We start from the raw sequence: 17,388 nt of genomic DNA on the forward strand, positions 1-17,388 counted from the left end.
TCTCACTAGTTGCTCCTTCTCGCGCATAGTGTGGCACGAGGTGCTCTCTTGGATCCGATCAACACCACACCTTACCCTCTGCAAGGGGATGATTTCATGGACTAGTGGCAACAAGTGAGTCACTCCGTCTAGAACCCTACTATGATGGGCATGCCCTCGATCATCATGTTGATGGCATGGTGCATCTGGAAGCAAATGCGGTCATCATGGACAACACTCTCTACTTTGCTTAGACCGTCTCCTTGACACTATCAAGCCGGAAGCTAGGCAATAGCCAACAGCTACAAAAGGGGCAGTGCCTACCGTTTAGTGGGGTCATGTTGTAATGTTGGGTGTCACCTGTCTTTCGGCTTGTACAAACTCTTCTTTTTATCAATGCGCCGAGACACAATTTTTTTGCTCTTTCTCGATAAAAATTGACCATATGAGTTGAGCCTCTGTAGTCCTATGAGTAAATAGATTTGAAACAAACTTGGATAGAAAATCTGTACATACTCGCGTAACGGATCAAGTACAGAAAAAACACTATGGTTGATTAATGTTAGCATGGTTTCACCTACATCACTTTTTCCTAAAACACTGTAGAAACACATAAACTCCAACTTGCAATCTGTGTGAGATGAATTGAAGTGCGCGATTCTACTTTGGAATTGTGATATTACGCAGTATATAGTCATCACAAAACTTACAAATTCTACCGTATATCTGTATACTACTTTCACATACAATTACTAGTACAACCTAGGAGGGGAACACACATTAACATCTAACATTGCCTTCTCACAGAAATAGCAAAAAGGGTAAAGAAGAAAAATATCTAACATTGCCCGGTGTATGGTAATGTTTTTTACCACCATACTTGGGAGCTAAGATTGCTTTCAACTGTGTACATGATTATATGAGAATGGGAGCTCAACAGAAACTCAGAGCTCATCAACTCGGCATCATCCAATCCAAACACAAATGTTACGACCGGCCGACAATCATAGGCCAGCCAGTTCCAAGAGACCGATAGGAGTTTCCCCTGGGGAGGCCGTGCCTCCTCCCTGCCACCATCTGCTTCTCCTCCTTGATCTTCTCTAGCACCTTGGCGAACGACTCGGTGTTGCAGGGCAACTCAAGGGGCCCTGCGTCTGCGTACCCAAACGCCTCCTCAGCCTCCTCCAGGAGTGCCTGGAACAATAACAGGTGGTTCATGCACTCTATCTGCACCACGTACCATTGTCTGTCCATGTCGACATATACCGAGAAGCATCCCTCCGCTGGCTTGTTCCTCGCCGTCGTGCTCCAGCACCGGTCCAACGTCTTGATGATTAGCCCGGCCTTCTGATACGTCTCCAACGTATCTATAATTTTTGATTGCTCCATGCTATATTATCTACTGTTTTGAATGTTTATGGGCTTTATTATACACTTTTATATCATTTTTGGGACTAACCTATTAACCCAGAGCCCAGTGCCAGTTTCTGTTTTTACCTTGTTTTAGAATATCGCTGAAAAGGAAAACCAAACGGAGTCCAATTGACCTGAAACTTCACGGAACTTATTTTTGGATCAGAAGACGCCCGGGAGACTTGGAGTCTACGTCAAGTAAGCTTCGAGGAGGCCACGAGGTAGGGGGGCGCCTTCCACCCTTGTGGCCCCCCTGACGTACTTCTTCCGTCTATATATCTCCATATACCCTAAAAACATCGGGGAGCACAATAGATCGGGAGTTCCGCCGCCAGAAACCTCTGTAGCCACCGAAAACCAATCTAGACCCGTTCTGGCACCCTGCCGGAGGGGGAATCCCTCTCCGGTGGCCATCTTCATTATCCCGGTGCTCTCCATGACGAGGAGGGAGTAGTTCTCCCTCGGGGCTGAGGGTATGTACCAGTAGCTATGTGTTTGATCTCTCTCTCTCTCTCTCTCTCGTGTTCTTGAGGTGATACGATCTTGATGTATCGCGAGCTTTGCTATTATATTTGGATCCTATGATGTTTCTTCCCTCCTCTACTCTCTTGTAATGGATTGAGTTTCCCCTTTGAAGTTATCTTATCGGATTGAATCTTTAAAGATTTGAGAACACTTGATGTATGTCTTGCCGTGCGTATCTATGGTGACAATGGGATATCACATGATTCACTTGATGTATGTTTTGGTGATCAACTCGCGGGTTCCGCCCATGAACCTATGCATAGGGGTTGGCACACGTTTTCGTCGTGATTCTCCGGTAGAAACTTTGGGGCACTCTTTGAGGTTCTATGTGTTGGTTGAATAGATGAATCTGAGATTGTGTGATGCATATCCTATAATCATACCCACGGATACTTGAGGTGACATTGGAGTATCTAGGTGACATTAGGGTTTTGGTTGATTTGTTTCTTAAGGTGTTATTCTAGTATGAACTCTAGGGCTGTTTGTGACACTTATATGAATAGCCCAACGGATTGATTGGAAAGAATAACTTTGAGGTGGTTTCGTACCCTACCATAATCTCTTCGTTCGTTCTCCGCTATTAGTGACTTTGGAGTGACTCTTTGTTGCATGTTGAGGGATAGTTATGTGATCCAATTATGTTATTATTGTTGAGAGGACTTGCACTAGTGAAAGTATGAACCCTAGGCCTTGTTTCCTAGCATTGCAATACCGTTTACGCTCACTTTTATCATTAGTTACCTTGATGTTCTTATATTTTTATATTACAAAAACCTTTATCTACTATCCATATACCACTTGTATCACCATCTCTTCGCCGAACTAGTGCACCTATACAATTTACCATTGTATTGGGTGTGTTGGGGACACAAGAGACTCTTTGTTATTTGGTAGCAAGGTTGCTTGAGAGAGACCATCTTCATCCTACGCCTCCTACGGATTGATAAACCTTAGGTCATCCACTTGAGGGAAATTTGCTACTGTCCTACAAACCTCTGCACTTGGAGGCCCAACAACGTCTATAAGAAGAAGGTTGTGTAGTAGACATCACCTTCCTCACCACCGAACTCTTCTCAGCCAAGCCCATGGTGCACAAAACCTCACAAGCAATAGCTTTGCAAATTTGCAATGAATGTGTAGCAAGCTTGGAATTGGGAGGTTGGGAGGAAAGGGGTGGAATGGTTTATATAGGGGGGAGGGGTCGACCAAGACGTGGTCTGTCGACTGAAAGGCCGTGTTTGAAATCCGAAACCGGTGAGAACGACCCGAACCCTTTGTTTCGTGAATACGCAAAAGACTTTGATCACCATTCCATTAAAAAAAGAAGGGCAATGGAAACAAATGGAGATTAGTTGCACAATTATTGTGCATATAGAACCAATCCTTGTGCCTTTTTTTCATTGTTTTCGAGATAGCTCTGTTAGGTTGATCTCTCTCCCGTTTGAACTCAACAGGTCGAACGGGCCCCTAACTCGCGCCCTGGTCGGGGGCGCCCAACCAAACCATGGTTGGTGGGCCCCTGTGACCCGCGCTATATATAAACAGAGGTGGGGGCCGGGGCACGACTTATGAGGTTAATCGCTACCACAATCCCCACCTACAATCCCTACCGATCTAGGGTTAGCGCGGTGCTCACGGGAAGCACACCACCGCCGCCATCTCTGGCCCCTACTTCACCATGGCCGGCGCTAGAACGAGCTCTTCTACACCAAGTGAAGGTAGGACTACCGGATCGATCTGACCTACCCGATCCACGAAGTCTATCAATGGTATCAGCCAGATTGGGTTTAGTCTTTTCGGTAGAAAGAAATCACGGCAAAAGTAAATCCCTCCCCAAAGAACCCTAAAAAGACAGGGCAAAGTTTTCACCGGAGAAGGGCATCGGGCCTCGCCGGCAAAGTGCGCCGCCGCAAGGCCGTGCCTGTTCCTCTCGATCCCGTCGCGCATCAGCAAGCCGAGGCGACCGGGACGAAGAACCTACCCCGGAAGGGGCAAAGAACACCGCTACTAAACCGCTTGATGGCGGCGCGCTCACCGCAAGGTGGACGCACAACCAGCGAGAGGGAAGGCCACGATGATGCCGACGTCCGCTCCGTCGCCCTTGGGCGCGAAGGGGGCAGAGGGCTTGACCGCTCGGCTCTTTCTCTCTTTGTTGCTGGAGTTGGAGGGAGAAATGGACGGAGGAAAGGAAGGGAAGGCGCGGCGACCTGGTACGACGCGGTGGCCGTCGCCGGCGACCTGTACAGAGGCCGCCGTCGCGAGCGAGAGGGAGAGGCGAGGGGGAGCAGAGGAGGCGCAGTCGTCGCTCTCTCTCTCTCTGCCAAAGGAAAGGAAGGGGAAGGGGAAAAGAGGAGTACAAGGTACTCGCGCGCCGCCGTAGCAACTCCGTCGCCGGCGGGGACCCAACCCGCCGCCACTCTGGCGCGGTCGCGTGTGGCGAAGGGAGAGAGGCAGATGAAACAGGATGGGATAGGGTTTGCGGGTCAGGGACTCAGTCCCCTGTTTTTGTTCAAGCGAAAATCGCTCTGGACCGTACGATGAAGATCGACGGCCAAGAAGCAAACCCTAGTCCCCGCCGGGCCGTTGGGCCCAAAGTTGCGACTGAGGCGACCAGGCGCTGGGCCAAGGCCAGCCGCCGCGGGCAAAGCCACGCGAGCTAGGCCGAGGCCAGCAGCAGCGGGCGCAGCCGCGCGAGCTGAGCTGAGGCCGGCTGTGCTGTAGTTTTTCCTTTTTGTTTTTTAAATAGTTTTATGTCCAGTTTTTTGGGCAGATTTACAATAGCTTTTCTATACAAAATTTTCCAATGAAAATTATGTTTAGAAAATAGAAAAGAAAAAAGTAAACAGAAAAGGTTCTGAAAATGAAAATACAAAATTTTCGGAAAAAGAAAATTTCATGAATTTTATAAAGAAAATTAAAAAGTTCATGATTTTTTATTCGGTCAAAGTAAAGTTTCTGTAAAGAATAAAAAGTTCATGAATTTTTATTCATGTTTTTTCCGCTGCGTAAATAATTAATAGTGCTCTTTTACAAAGAAAATAAAAAGTTTAGATAGAATTAAGTATTTTAAGAGCATGTTAAAGTGATTATTAAACTGAATATGATTATGTTATTTTTTATGACCAACGTTGTTAATAACATGATCATGTTTTATTATTGAAATTTAAAGGTGCTCTTTTAAAAGTGAATAGAACTAAAGTAAAATATTAAATTATTGCTTTTCTAATGCATTTTTTAACCAACCGGTTAAAATTGCTTAGAAAGTAAAAGAGTACATAATTGTTTTTGAATAGAATATTGTAAAGTTTCCACTGCAAAGTAAAAGTTTTATCTCCAATTAAATTGGAACCAACGGGAAAATTTAATTGGAAGAAATGTTCTTAGCAATGTTTTTCCCCTGTGGGTGAAATAAGATGCACATAGTTTCCGCCATGACAAAAGAAAGATATTTATTTTAAAGTTAAAATATGGTATTGTTATTTTCTAACCAGCGTTGATGATAACAGTGCTATAATTCTATGAGTCTTATGTTCAAAGTTTAAATCTCTGATAAATTTTGTATCAAAGTGATCAATTTTTAGAGAACGGATAAAGATCAAGAAATGATCTTGAACTAGAGAAATGCATATTTCTCGTTCCCGCTGCAATAAAGTTGATGATGATTATTAATTCTTAGCAAAGTTGTTTAATAGAAATAATATCATCACATTGTTTATGAGTTATATGCATTATTCCCATTTCCGCCCAACGGTGATATGGAATTAATGTAGAAGGATGATGTTTATTCTAATTCTGCCACAACGGTGATTTAGAATATAAAAGAAAGTTTCAAAAGTTTAATGTGCATTTTTTTAACTAGACCAACATAGGGTTATTTTTATGCCCATTATTGTTGATTATTGGCTATGTTTTCTCAGACTAAAAGTTTTCCATGCTTTCATTCATGAAAGTGAATGGCTGGGTACTTGTGACCCGAAAGATGACTAAGAAAGGTCATAGCGTGAGGGAGTATGTTCTCTCTAAAGAATGGCATAAAAAAGATAGATCATTGAGAGTCTTGATTGATGAAGGTCTTTCATGTAATCTCTATGAAGAAGGTTTTTCAGTCAACATGATTTGAGATGAAACAAACAACATGTGTGCTTAATTTGACCAAGGTCAGATCAAGCATGTGTGTCAAAGAGCATTCGGATTTATTCCTAAATTTGATGATTGAATATGCAGTCAAAAGAGCCAATTATGGAATTAATGTTCCCTTACAGGGAATTACCCGCATGGTAGGAAAAGATGATTATGATAAAACCTGCATGGCGGGAAAAGTTTTGAGAAAATACCTGCGTAACGGGATAAAGCTGACATAATATTATGTCAAAAACCCCGTATGGCGGGAGAAATTCTGACAAGAGAAAGATATGGTAACTCATGTACTTTTAATGTATCCCACTCTGGGAGAAAAGAATTGAGTAGCTGAAAGGCGCAACCGTACACTTATGGATATGGTGCGCATCATGATGAGTTATTCCAACTTTGTCATTAGGATTATGGATGGAGGCGCTTAAAACTGCCATTCACATTCTCAATAGAGTACCAAGCAAGTCGGTGCCCAAAACACCGTACGAGCTATGGACAGGAAGGGTGCCCTCCCAACAACACTTCAGGGTGTGGGGGTGCCCTGCTGAGGCTAAAATGTTTAATCCAAACATTGCAAAGTTAGATCCCAAAACAGTAAGTTGCCACTTCATTGGCTATCCAGACAGATCAAAGGTTTCCGTTTCTACTGCCCAGACAGATATACAAAGTTTGTAGAAACGAGACATGCAGTCTTCTTAGAGGAGGAAATGATGAGGGGGAGCTTGGTAGTTCAGAAAATTGATCTTGAGGAGAAGAGGGTGCATGCACCTAATCCGATGATTTAGGAGCCATTTTTCTCACTACCAGTTGCAACTCCACCCATGACAACTATGGGGGTAGACCCGGAACCTGTCCGTCAGGAGCCGACTGAACCCGTTGTTGAGTATGAAAGGGAGGTGCAACAGCAAATTTTAGAAGAAGTGCCAAAAGTTGAGGCACAGAATGTGCCAGAAACTGAGGCCCTTAGAAGGTCTACCAGACCAAGAAAGTCAGCTATTTCTACTGACTTTAAAGTTTATAACACAAAAATGGTTCATATGGAAAAAGATCCTACCTCATATGAAGAAGCCACGAGAAGCCCTCATTTATCGAAGTGGATGAAGGCAATGGAAGACGAGATGAAATCGATGAGTTCCAAAGATGTTTGGGACTTAGAGGAAATTCCTAAAGGAGCCAAAACAGTAGGTTGTAAATGGGTCTACAAAATTAAGTATGATTCTAAAGGGAATATAGAAAAGTATAAAGCACGACTCGTGGCAAAAGGATTTACACAAAGAGAAGGATAGATTACAATGAGACATTTTCTCCGGTCTCATGTAAGGATTCCTTCAAAATCATAATGGCATTAGTTGCACATTTTGATTTAGAGTTACATCAAATGGACGTAAAGACGACATTTCTCAATGGGGATTTAAAAGAAAATGTCTACATGAAACAGCCTAAGGGTTTTATCATGGAAGGCAAGGAAAATATGGGATGCCGCCTGAAGAAATCCATTTATGGATTAAGACAAGCCTCTCGGCAGTGGTATCTAAAGTTTAATCAAACGATTAAAAGTTTTGGATTTAAAGAAAATATTGAGGATAATTGCATTTATGCAAAGTTTAAAAATGGGAAATATATTTTCCTAATCTTATATGTGGATGATATCCTACTTGCTAGCAGTGATGTTAGTCTACTATAAGAAACAAAGAAATACTTATCCTCAAATTTGACATAACAGATCTTGGTGAAGCATCATATGTTTTGGGCATAGAAATTCACCGAGATAGGAATAATGGAGTCTTAGGACTATCGCAGAAAGCATATTTAGAAAAGGTTCTTAAAAAGTATAATATGCATGCGAGTAAAGCCACACCTGCTCCTATAGTTAAGGGCTATAGTTTTGAGAAATTTCAATGTCCCAAGAACCAGTACGAGATCGATCAAATGAAAGCAGTACCATATGCTTCGGCAGTTGGCAGCTTACAGTATGCACAAGTGTGCACTCGCCCTGACTTAGCTTTTATCACCGGGGTACTCGGTAGATATCAAGAGAATCCAGGCATGGAGCACTGGAAGATGGTAAAGAAAGCATTGCGTTATGCGCAAGGCACGAAGGACTACATGCTAATATACAGGAGAAGTGATTCCCTGAAGATAAAAGGGTATTCAGACGCAGATTTTGCGGGGGACAGAGATGATAGAAAATCCACGTCAGGATACGTCTTCACTCTCGTTGGGGGAGCTATTTCGTGGAAAAGCTCCAAACAGTCGATAGTTGCATCATCCATGATGTATGCAGAATTCATAGCATGCTTCGAAGCCACGGGGCAGGCGATATGGCTAAAGAAATTTATACCCGACTTGAAAGTGGTAGATTGTATTCACAAACTACTAAAGATGTACTGTGACAACCAACCCACATTATTCTATGCTCACAACAACAAGTCGAGTAATGCTGCCAAGACAATAGAGATAAGGTATTATGTTGTGAAAGATAAAATCCAGGATCAAACTATAAGTATCGAGCATATAAGGACAAAAGATATGCTTGTGGATCCGCTAATGAAAGGCTTACCACCCAATGTGTTCAAGGAACACTTAGCCGGCATGGGTTTAAGGAAAAGCCTTATGATTCCTGGATAGGCCCAAAAGGAACAAAATTTGTTTCTGAACATAATGTATGTTGTAGCTGTATGATTCTATCGGCAATTAAGCTGTGACGATGAAACATGCTCTATGTACCAATATGTGATGAAACAAATAAACTAGAAAGTATAGAGTTAAAAGTAAAGTTGAGATCAAGGGGGAGAATGTTAGGTTGATCTCTCTCCCGTTCGAACCCAACGGGTCAAACGGGCCCCTGACTCGCGCCTTGATCGGGGGCGCCCAACCAAACCATGGTTGGTGGGTCCCTGTGACCCGCGCTATATATAAACAGAGGTGGGGGCTGGGGCACGACTTATGAGGTTAATCGCTGCCACAATCCCCACCTACAATCCCTACCGATCTAGGGTTAGCGTAGTGCTCACAGGAAGCACACCACCGCCGCCATTTCTGGCCCCTACTTCGCCATGGCCGGCGCTGGAACGAGCTCTTCTACACCAGGTAAAAGTAGGACTACCGGATCGATCTGACCTACCCGATCCACGAGGTCTATCAAGCTCACCACTCATGTCAAGTGGTCAATCCTTGTGCCTTACTCGTTGAATCTTTGGAAGGATGCACCTTGTTGCTTTAGCAGCATCTGCATTATAATACGCTAACAGTCAGAGATTGAGAGTAGGATTTGGCTGCCTCGGAAAGTTGATCTATGGGAGGAGCTAGCTCTACCTGCGACTGTGGATTGTGGAAGCGTGTGTGACATCATTCAATTATAGTCGACTTGGAGGGGTAGTAGCTGGAGGAGGGGCCAATTAATGGCATGGCGTCATGGCTAATAATGCATTAGATTTAGCCGAGGATTAGTTAACCCCTCTCTGCCTGACCCCCGCTTGCTGCATGATTGGGGTTTGTTTTTGAGGTGTCAAACTCCCCAACCACAAGCGGCATTGTTTAGGTCAGCATTAGCAACGGCCCATGCAAATGTCCAAACCGACGGCGCCCCTGGAGGCTTCGTTTGATGGAGTCTCCGTGCTTGCAATTGGGCACCTCGCCTGTGTCGTCTGTCGTTAGCAGTTTGGCGATTTGACACCTAGGTCTAATAATGCACCAAGTATATACTTGTTGGTGGATAGTGTTTTGTGTATTAGTGGATAGTGTTTTGTGTGGATTTAATCAAGGGTGCAAGACGTGTGTGTGGTGTCTCGGGCTGATTTGCTTGAGGCCTGTTGGATTCTGAATTCTCTTTTGCCAATGAAGAGATATTCAGCGAGCGAATGTCAACATGAAAATGACTGACCCCATGTTGTATCTCTGTGCTCTCTTCCTAGTGTCCACGGATTAACTGTCCATCTGAAAAAATCTACTCCATGTTCTTCAGGGAGTAGTTAGATCATATGCTGAATAATAAAACACTGTATGCAAGGAAAAGCTGGCCCTTGCTTGCAGAAGAAAAACGTTGAGCCTGAAGCGTGCTTGACAAAATCCTACTAGCTGCTGTGTTGCTAGGATCCGAGGGAAGCGACAAGGCAGCGATTTTGATCAGCTCATCTATTTCTAGCAATTGGTTACAGAAATGGGTGCACCTATCGCTTTGTGCCATGTGCAAATTGGGCAACTGAACTGATCCTGACATACGTTCTAGTGCTATTATGTTAAAAGAAATAGATAATCCCTGAGAAGAGAAAAGAAATCTAGAAGGCTAACAATGATCATGACTACGAATTCGATCGTACCACGTGAATACATTCATCAGGTCAATGAACACCAGACCAATCGCGGCAACACCTAGCATGCATGACAAACAGTTAAGCAATGAAGAAAAATGCTAACAATTGATTTTGGCGAAAGATACTCTGCAACAGGTATCCATTGTGCTCTAGTGATGGTCGGAATGTACCCCACATCGGTGCGGGTGCAGTTCATCTTGATCATGATTTCATGTTGACCGAGGTATTGGAGCAAGATTTCTTCTCTTGCAAGTTCATGCGAATATGCCTATTACTAACTAGTTGCGCGCGCAACTTGAATCCACACCATCGCTGCATCATGTGGATCAGCGCGTGCATGCCTCACATAGCCCCACCCGAATATGTCTATTCCAGTTTTCTGCGCGTCATACGGAACAAATACAATCACATTGTATCTGGCGCCTACCTACGCCCGCACCTAGCGTGTACTCGCCTACGCCCTCGTCCACTACCCCGTGACCCAGCTGCCCCATCCACCCAAGCGGGACACAATTCAAAATTTGAATCCCCTCACGCAGCCGCAGCCTCATCGCCATGAACAACCGCGCCCCCTGTTCCTGCGCCTGGATCTGATGATTTCTTCATGATTCACCTATGAATCTCGGTGCGGAATAATTATCGGATCTCTTGTTCAGGTTTATCCTCTCACAAGATCCTCCTTTTCTTTCTTCGTTTTCTCCAGCAAATCCTCAAATCTTTATCTTGCCATGTCCATGGGCAGCTTCTGTTCCCAAGCCCCAGCCGGTCGCAACCGAGGGCGTCCCAAATCTGGGATTGCTAAAGGAGGAGGACGACGACCAGTGCATTCATCCTAATTCCCAGAGCGATTCTCCATACTCCAGCCAAGATGGAGAGAAATATGGTGCTACTAATACAGGATCTCAAGTTCATGAGGCCACGCCAGATTTTTTTCAATGTCCCAGATATTGACAACAACGACATTCACAGAGAGCCCCCATCTGAATCGCAACACACTCCAGCTTAGTGGCCTCAAAGGTACTAGCCCAATCGCTCTCCCCGCCATGGTTTGCGCCACATGATGTGAACTAGGCACGCTTTTTCAGTTAAGTAGTTGGCTTGACTTCGATTTGTCAAAAGTGGTCAGCCCGAAATTAGCACGGGACTTGACATGTTCAGTAGCTAGTTTTTGGATTAATGAATGTTAACATGTAGGCCAGTGTTGTATATGTAAATTAATAGTCTGGATCAAAATTAGGCAAACATCGCCAGTTCAGTCTTTATCATGGGCATTGACATGTACAGGAGGACATTTTTGAGCAGTTGTTTGCTGTCAAAATTTTGTTAATTTGGAGCAGATTGTTGTTACAAGACATCCCATTATTATCAGTGATCATAAACATGTCAATTGAAAACAGTACACTATTCAAACTTTGAATTGTGTCACGGAATCATGTAACTCGGCTCTTGGCTACAATAAATTATATAGACAGATTTTGCTGCTTTTTGGCAGGCATTTATACTGTCAAAATTGGCGTAGGCATTGGCATGTATAATATTAAAAAAAATAAGAGCGACGTAGCTACTGATGCAAAGTTAATTATGTTGGAGCAATTGGATGTTAATTATGTCTATGCACACATGATGATACACAACCTGATCGTTCTGAATTCCTCATTGTGTTTTTATACAGTGCAAAGGAACTACCTCTGAACCAAAGTCTGAGTGATGTGCACATTCTGACTATATTTTACAGATTCGTTTTCATTTCAAATTGCGGTTAACATCTCCAATATACATAGGGTCAGACTTGGCAAGATACCTAAATGCTAAAAGGTTAATTTTTTCTTGGTAAGTGGATATTAATTCTGTCCATGCATACAATACTTGATACACTTGCTGCTACACAACCCGGTCTTTCTGAAACCCTCATTGTGCTTTTAAACAGTGCAAAGCAACTAATTCTGAACCCAAGTCAGTGTGATAGGCATTGGCATGTACAGTAAGAGGGATTTCGCTTGCTGCTAAAAGTGTCTTTCTTTCGAGAAAATTGTTTTTATTGTTGTTTATGCTTATAATATTCATAACCCTTTGCCGGCCACACACGGGTTTGCGGGGGTATGTACTCATGATGATACACTATCTGATCTTCCCAATTCGAATATGTCTATTACTAACTAGTTGCGTGCGCAACTTGAATCCACACCATCGTTGCATCATGTGGATCAGCGCGTGCATGCCTCACATGGCCCCACCCGAATATGTCTATTCCAGTTTTCTGTGCGTTATACGGAACAAATACAATCACATCGTATCTGGCGCCTACCTACGCACGCACCTAGCGTGTACTCGCCTACGCCCTCGTCCACTACCCCTTGACCCAGCTGCCCCATCCACCCAAGCTGGACACAATTCAAAATTTGAATCCCCTCACGCAGCCACAGCCTCATCGCCATGAACAACCGCGCCCCCCCTGTTCCTGCGCCTGGATCTGATGATTTCTTCATGATTCACCTATGAATCTCGGTGCGGAATAATTATCGGATCTCTTGTTCAGGTTTATCCTCTCACAAGATCCTCTTTTTCTTTCTTCGTTTTCTCCAGCAAATCCTCAAATCTTTATCTTGCCATGTCCATGGGCAGCTTCTGTTCCCAAGCCCCAGCCGGTCGCAACCGAGGGCGTCCCAAATCTGGGATTGCTAAAGGAGGAGAACGACGACCAGTGCATTCATCCTAATTCCCAGAGCGATTCTCCATACTCCAGCCAAGATGGAGAGAAATATGGTGCTACTAATACAGGATCTCAAGTTCATGACGCCACGCCAGATTTTGTCAATGTCCCAGATATTGACAACAATGACATTCACAGAGAGCCCCCATCTGAATCGCAACACACTCCAGCTCTGTGGCCTCAAAGGTACTAGCCCAACCGCTCTCCCCACCATGGTTTTGCGCCACATGATGTGAACGAGGCACGTTTTTTCAGTTAAGTAGTTGGCTTGACTTTGATTTGTCAAAAGTGGTCAGTCCGAAATTAGTACGGGACTTGACATGTTCAGTAGCTAGTTTTTGGATTAATGAATGTTAGTGGCACACGCCCAATTTCGGACTTTAGTGGCACACGCCCAATTTCGGACTTTACATATTGACATTCACATACCATGACCGGTCTTTTACGGCCTATATCACTAGTAGAAAAAGGGGCTTTGGTCCAGCCAGAAAAGAGTATTAATCCTGGTTGCATTACGAACCGGGACTAATGTGAGCATTAGTCCCGGTTCAAGCGGTGAGGGCACCATACATGCATTACTCCCGGTTCAAATGGGACCTTTAGTCCCGGTTCGTGGCACGAACCGGTACTAAAGGTTTAACCTTTAGTACCGGTTCATGCCACGAACCGGTACTAATGGTGCAATTTTCAAATCCTATCCCCCTGGTGCATCGCCTTTTCCGTTTTGTAAAAAGCAAAAGAAAATGATAGAAACTTCAAAATTTAAAATCCTTTGAGAGGTATTTATGTTACTACATCTACTAGTTAGGAAAATTTAAAAACTTAAAGTTGGACATGTTTTGCAAAAAATGTAGGGAAAATGTAAAACGGCTATAACTTTTGCATACGATGTCGGAAAAAACGTATAATATATCAAAATGTTCGGAACGAAAATCCGCATCCGATGGAGACGGCCTATGGCCTGTTTGCAAATTTTTAGAATCCTCAAATTCTAAAAGGAAAAAAAGTTATGCTCAAATTTTAGTTTTTTTTGAATTTTTGTTAAATCTGGTCAAACTATGGTCAAACTACTTATTCAAGAAGTATTAGTATTACTAAATAATTATTCAAAAATATTAGTATTACTAAATAATTATTTCAGTTTTTTTAAATTTTGGTCAACTATGGTCAAACTGTGGTCAAACTACTTATTCAAGAAATATTAGTGTTACTAAATAATTATTGATTTTTAGAACAATAGTTTCAAACTCAAACAGTGAAATGTGTGACTTCATGCTCAAGCTAAATTCCTGAGGGTTAATAGGATTGCCATCTTACTATTGTCAGGAAAACAACAAATGCAGACTTAGAAACGAGGGAGAATAGAACCCGAAAGTTAAACGTGCTCAGGCTGGAGTAGTGAGAGGATGGGTGACCGTTCGGGAAGTTAGATGATTTGGAATGATGAGGGGTGATTAGAGATTAAAGGTTAAATTGAGCAGTGATGAGGGGTGATTAGAGATTAGAGGTTAAAATAATTCAAAAATTTGAAATTAAAAAAAATTCAATTTTTTTAAAAAAAAATCATAAAATATCCTTTAGTACCGGTTGGTGTTACCAACCGGGACTAAAGGTGGACCTCCAGACAACAGCCACGTGGAGGGCCTTTAGTCCCGGTTCCAGTTAGAACCGGGACTGAAGGGGGAGGCTTTAGTACCGACCCTTTAGTCCCGGTTCCAGAACCGGGACTAAAGGCCCTTATGAACCGGGACTAAAGGCCCTTTTTCTACTAGTGTATAGAAGTACTTTAGCAATACACTCCTGAGATCGGGACTCTCCTCGTTCCATGTGGAGTCCGCTCTCGACTAGAAACAGGATATTGATGAGTTGGCAACGCAACCCTAATGTGGACTTTCACATACTGTGGCCGGTCTTTTGTGGCATAGGTAGAAGAACTTTAGAGGCACACACCTGATGGCGAATCTTTAAATATGGACATTCACATACAATGAACGGTCTTCTACGACCTAGGTAGAAGAACTTGAGTAATACACTTCTGAGATCAGGTTCTCCTTGCCCCATGTCGAGTCCGCTCTCGACTACAAACAAAATATTGTTGAGTTGGCAACCGCAACACTAATACGGACTTTCACATACTATGATCGGTCTTTTCTCGCATAGGTAGAGGAACTTTAGTGGCACACACCCGATTTCGGATCTTTACATATTGACATTCACATAACATGACCTGTCTTTTATGGCCTAGATAGAAGTACTTTATCAATACACTCCCGAGATCGGGACTCTCCTCGTCCCATGTGGAGTCCATTCTCGACTAGAAACAAAATATTGGTGAGTTGGCAACCGCAATCCTAATATGGACTTTCACATACTATGACCGGTCTTTTGTGGCATAGGTAGAAGAACTTTAGTGGCACACACCTGATTTCGTATCTTTAAATATGGACATTCACATACGATGGCCGATCTTTTACAGCCTGGGTAGAAGGTCTTTTGCGGGAAAAACATCCGATCTATTCATCTTCAATAATGTTAGTATAATGAACGCTAGAAAAATAATAAAAATTACATCCAGATCTGTAGACCACCTAACGACGACTACAAAAACTGAAGCGAGACGAAGACGCGCCGCTGTCATCGCACCTCCCTTGCTGAAGCCGGGCAAATCTTGTTGTAGTAGACAATCGAGAAGTTGCCGTGCTAAGGTCCCAAAGAAAGGTGAACCAGAACAACAACTGCGACCGATAAAGAGTGTAGATAAGAAGAATCCAACCTAAAGACACAAGAACATGGATGAAGAGCGAACATATCCGAGCAAATACACCAAAGACAGATCCGCCAGAGACACATCTCCACACGCCCACCGATGATGCTAGACGAATCAATAGAATGGAGATTAGACGGGGAGACCTTTATTCCATCTACAGGGAGCCGCCGCTGTCTCGCCTTTCTGAGCAGGATACAAAGAATCTTTTGGACTATTTGAACCTAATGTTAATTGACATTGGAAATAGTAGGGACCTAGTTTATTATGTTTGGACGAGTACTGGCGAGTGGGAGATACAAGTGGCTGGAGAATCTAGCTTGCTTTGCACAATGGTGTTGTGAGCCTGCGACGTGGTACAACACGGGCGCCCGAATTGGAAAAACACTTTTAGAAAAACACAAAAGACTCAAAACTTTCTGATCTTTTTGCAACAAACACGGCCTAACTTATTATGCGTGTAAAAAGTTACGCAGAAGAATGATTCCCGAGGTATCCTTGGCAAAGAAAGGACAAAATTGCAAGTTCAAAAAATGTGAATAGTAACCTTTATAGAATATAATTTTGTTTTTTTCCTGTCCAGAATATCGTGGTAGTCATTCCTTTGCGAAACTTTCCACACGAGTATTACACTAAGTCATATTTGATACAAAAAAAGTTTCAGAAGTTTTGACTCTTTAAATATTTTTAAAGTTTTCATTAATGATGAGAGGCCCGTTGACTATTCCGGCTAAAGGATGGTGTTCAAAAAAGAGCTAACGGATGGGGCTTCCCTAGATCAATATGGAGAATCCCTCGCAAAAAATAAAAGATCAATATAAAGAACTTTCCCGCGGTTCAAAACAAAACTTCTCAATTTATTTGGTGCGATTTCGTTATAGTCATAACGAATATCATGGAAGGGGCTTGTGGTGGAGGGTGGACGAGTGAGCCCCACTGTTGTGAGCAGTAACACCAAAAATTCTGCATGCTAGCGTCGAACTTTAGCTATGTGCCAACAAAGGCCTACCCCGTCAGCGGGCGATGGGGCATGTGCAAACGCTTTATTTTATTTTAGTTAGTCAGACCTCTCTTTGCCATCTTCAAAAAACTTTTTTTCCACTAGAGTTTTATACATTGATGATAAGAAATTAAACACGCGTTAAAGAGAAATCTGGTGCAATTACAAATTCTAGTCGAGTCAACAGTTGTAATCGCTTTACCAAAAGAAACACAGTTGTAATCGCTAGAATAAGAACTGCTTGTACTACAATGCTCAGAGGAAAGGTGACGGGAGGGAAAAGGAGGCATGCACGATCTAGGGGGAAAAGAATCTATAGAGTGGGTCCCACCTACAGCCTAGTCTGGTTGAATCTACTGTTCACTATACCATCTGTTGAAATTGGCTCACATGGCTCTTATACATGGATGGGCATGCAGACCTGACAGCTAGATGGGCCATGTCGATTGGACATCATGCTTGATGTGCGGTCAAGATTCAGGTTATGCGCACAACTAGTTAGGAAAAATCTGCGTCCATGGCGGCAACACAAGAGTCTTCATCTTTGGTGGTG

The 17,388-nt window shown here is 43.2% G+C and overlaps 1 protein-coding gene across 1 annotated transcript; it reads right to left on the reverse strand.

The window, feature by feature from the left end:
• Positions 1-966: 966 nt before the first annotated feature.
• LOC125556355 (auxin-responsive protein SAUR23-like) lies at positions 967-3,004 on the reverse strand. The gene is made up of 2 exons (XM_048719108.1): positions 2,969-3,004; positions 967-1,323 (listed from the first exon to the last, which is right to left on the reverse strand). Exons 1-2 carry the CDS (start codon positions 3,002-3,004, stop codon positions 967-969), a joined length of 393 nt encoding a protein of 130 aa, XP_048575065.1.
• Between the last annotated feature and the right edge of the window lie 14,384 nt (positions 3,005-17,388).

The sequence above is a fragment of the Triticum urartu genome, chromosome 5A (genome assembly GCF_056163025.1).
Source record: "Triticum urartu cultivar PI428250 chromosome 5A, HENAU_Tu73, whole genome shotgun sequence".
Lineage (NCBI taxonomy): Eukaryota > Viridiplantae > Streptophyta > Magnoliopsida > Poales > Poaceae > Triticum > Triticum urartu.

Bases quoted from the DNA above. Each gene is read 5' to 3' on its own strand.
- LOC125556355 (XM_048719108.1), bottom strand. From the start codon at position 3,004: ATGGGCTTGGCTGAGAAGAGTTCGGTGGTGAGGAAG. The intron at 1,324-2,968 runs GTGATGTCTACT...ACGTATCAGAAG, and splicing joins AGAGTTCGGTGGTGAGGAAG to GCCGGGCTAATCATCAAGAC.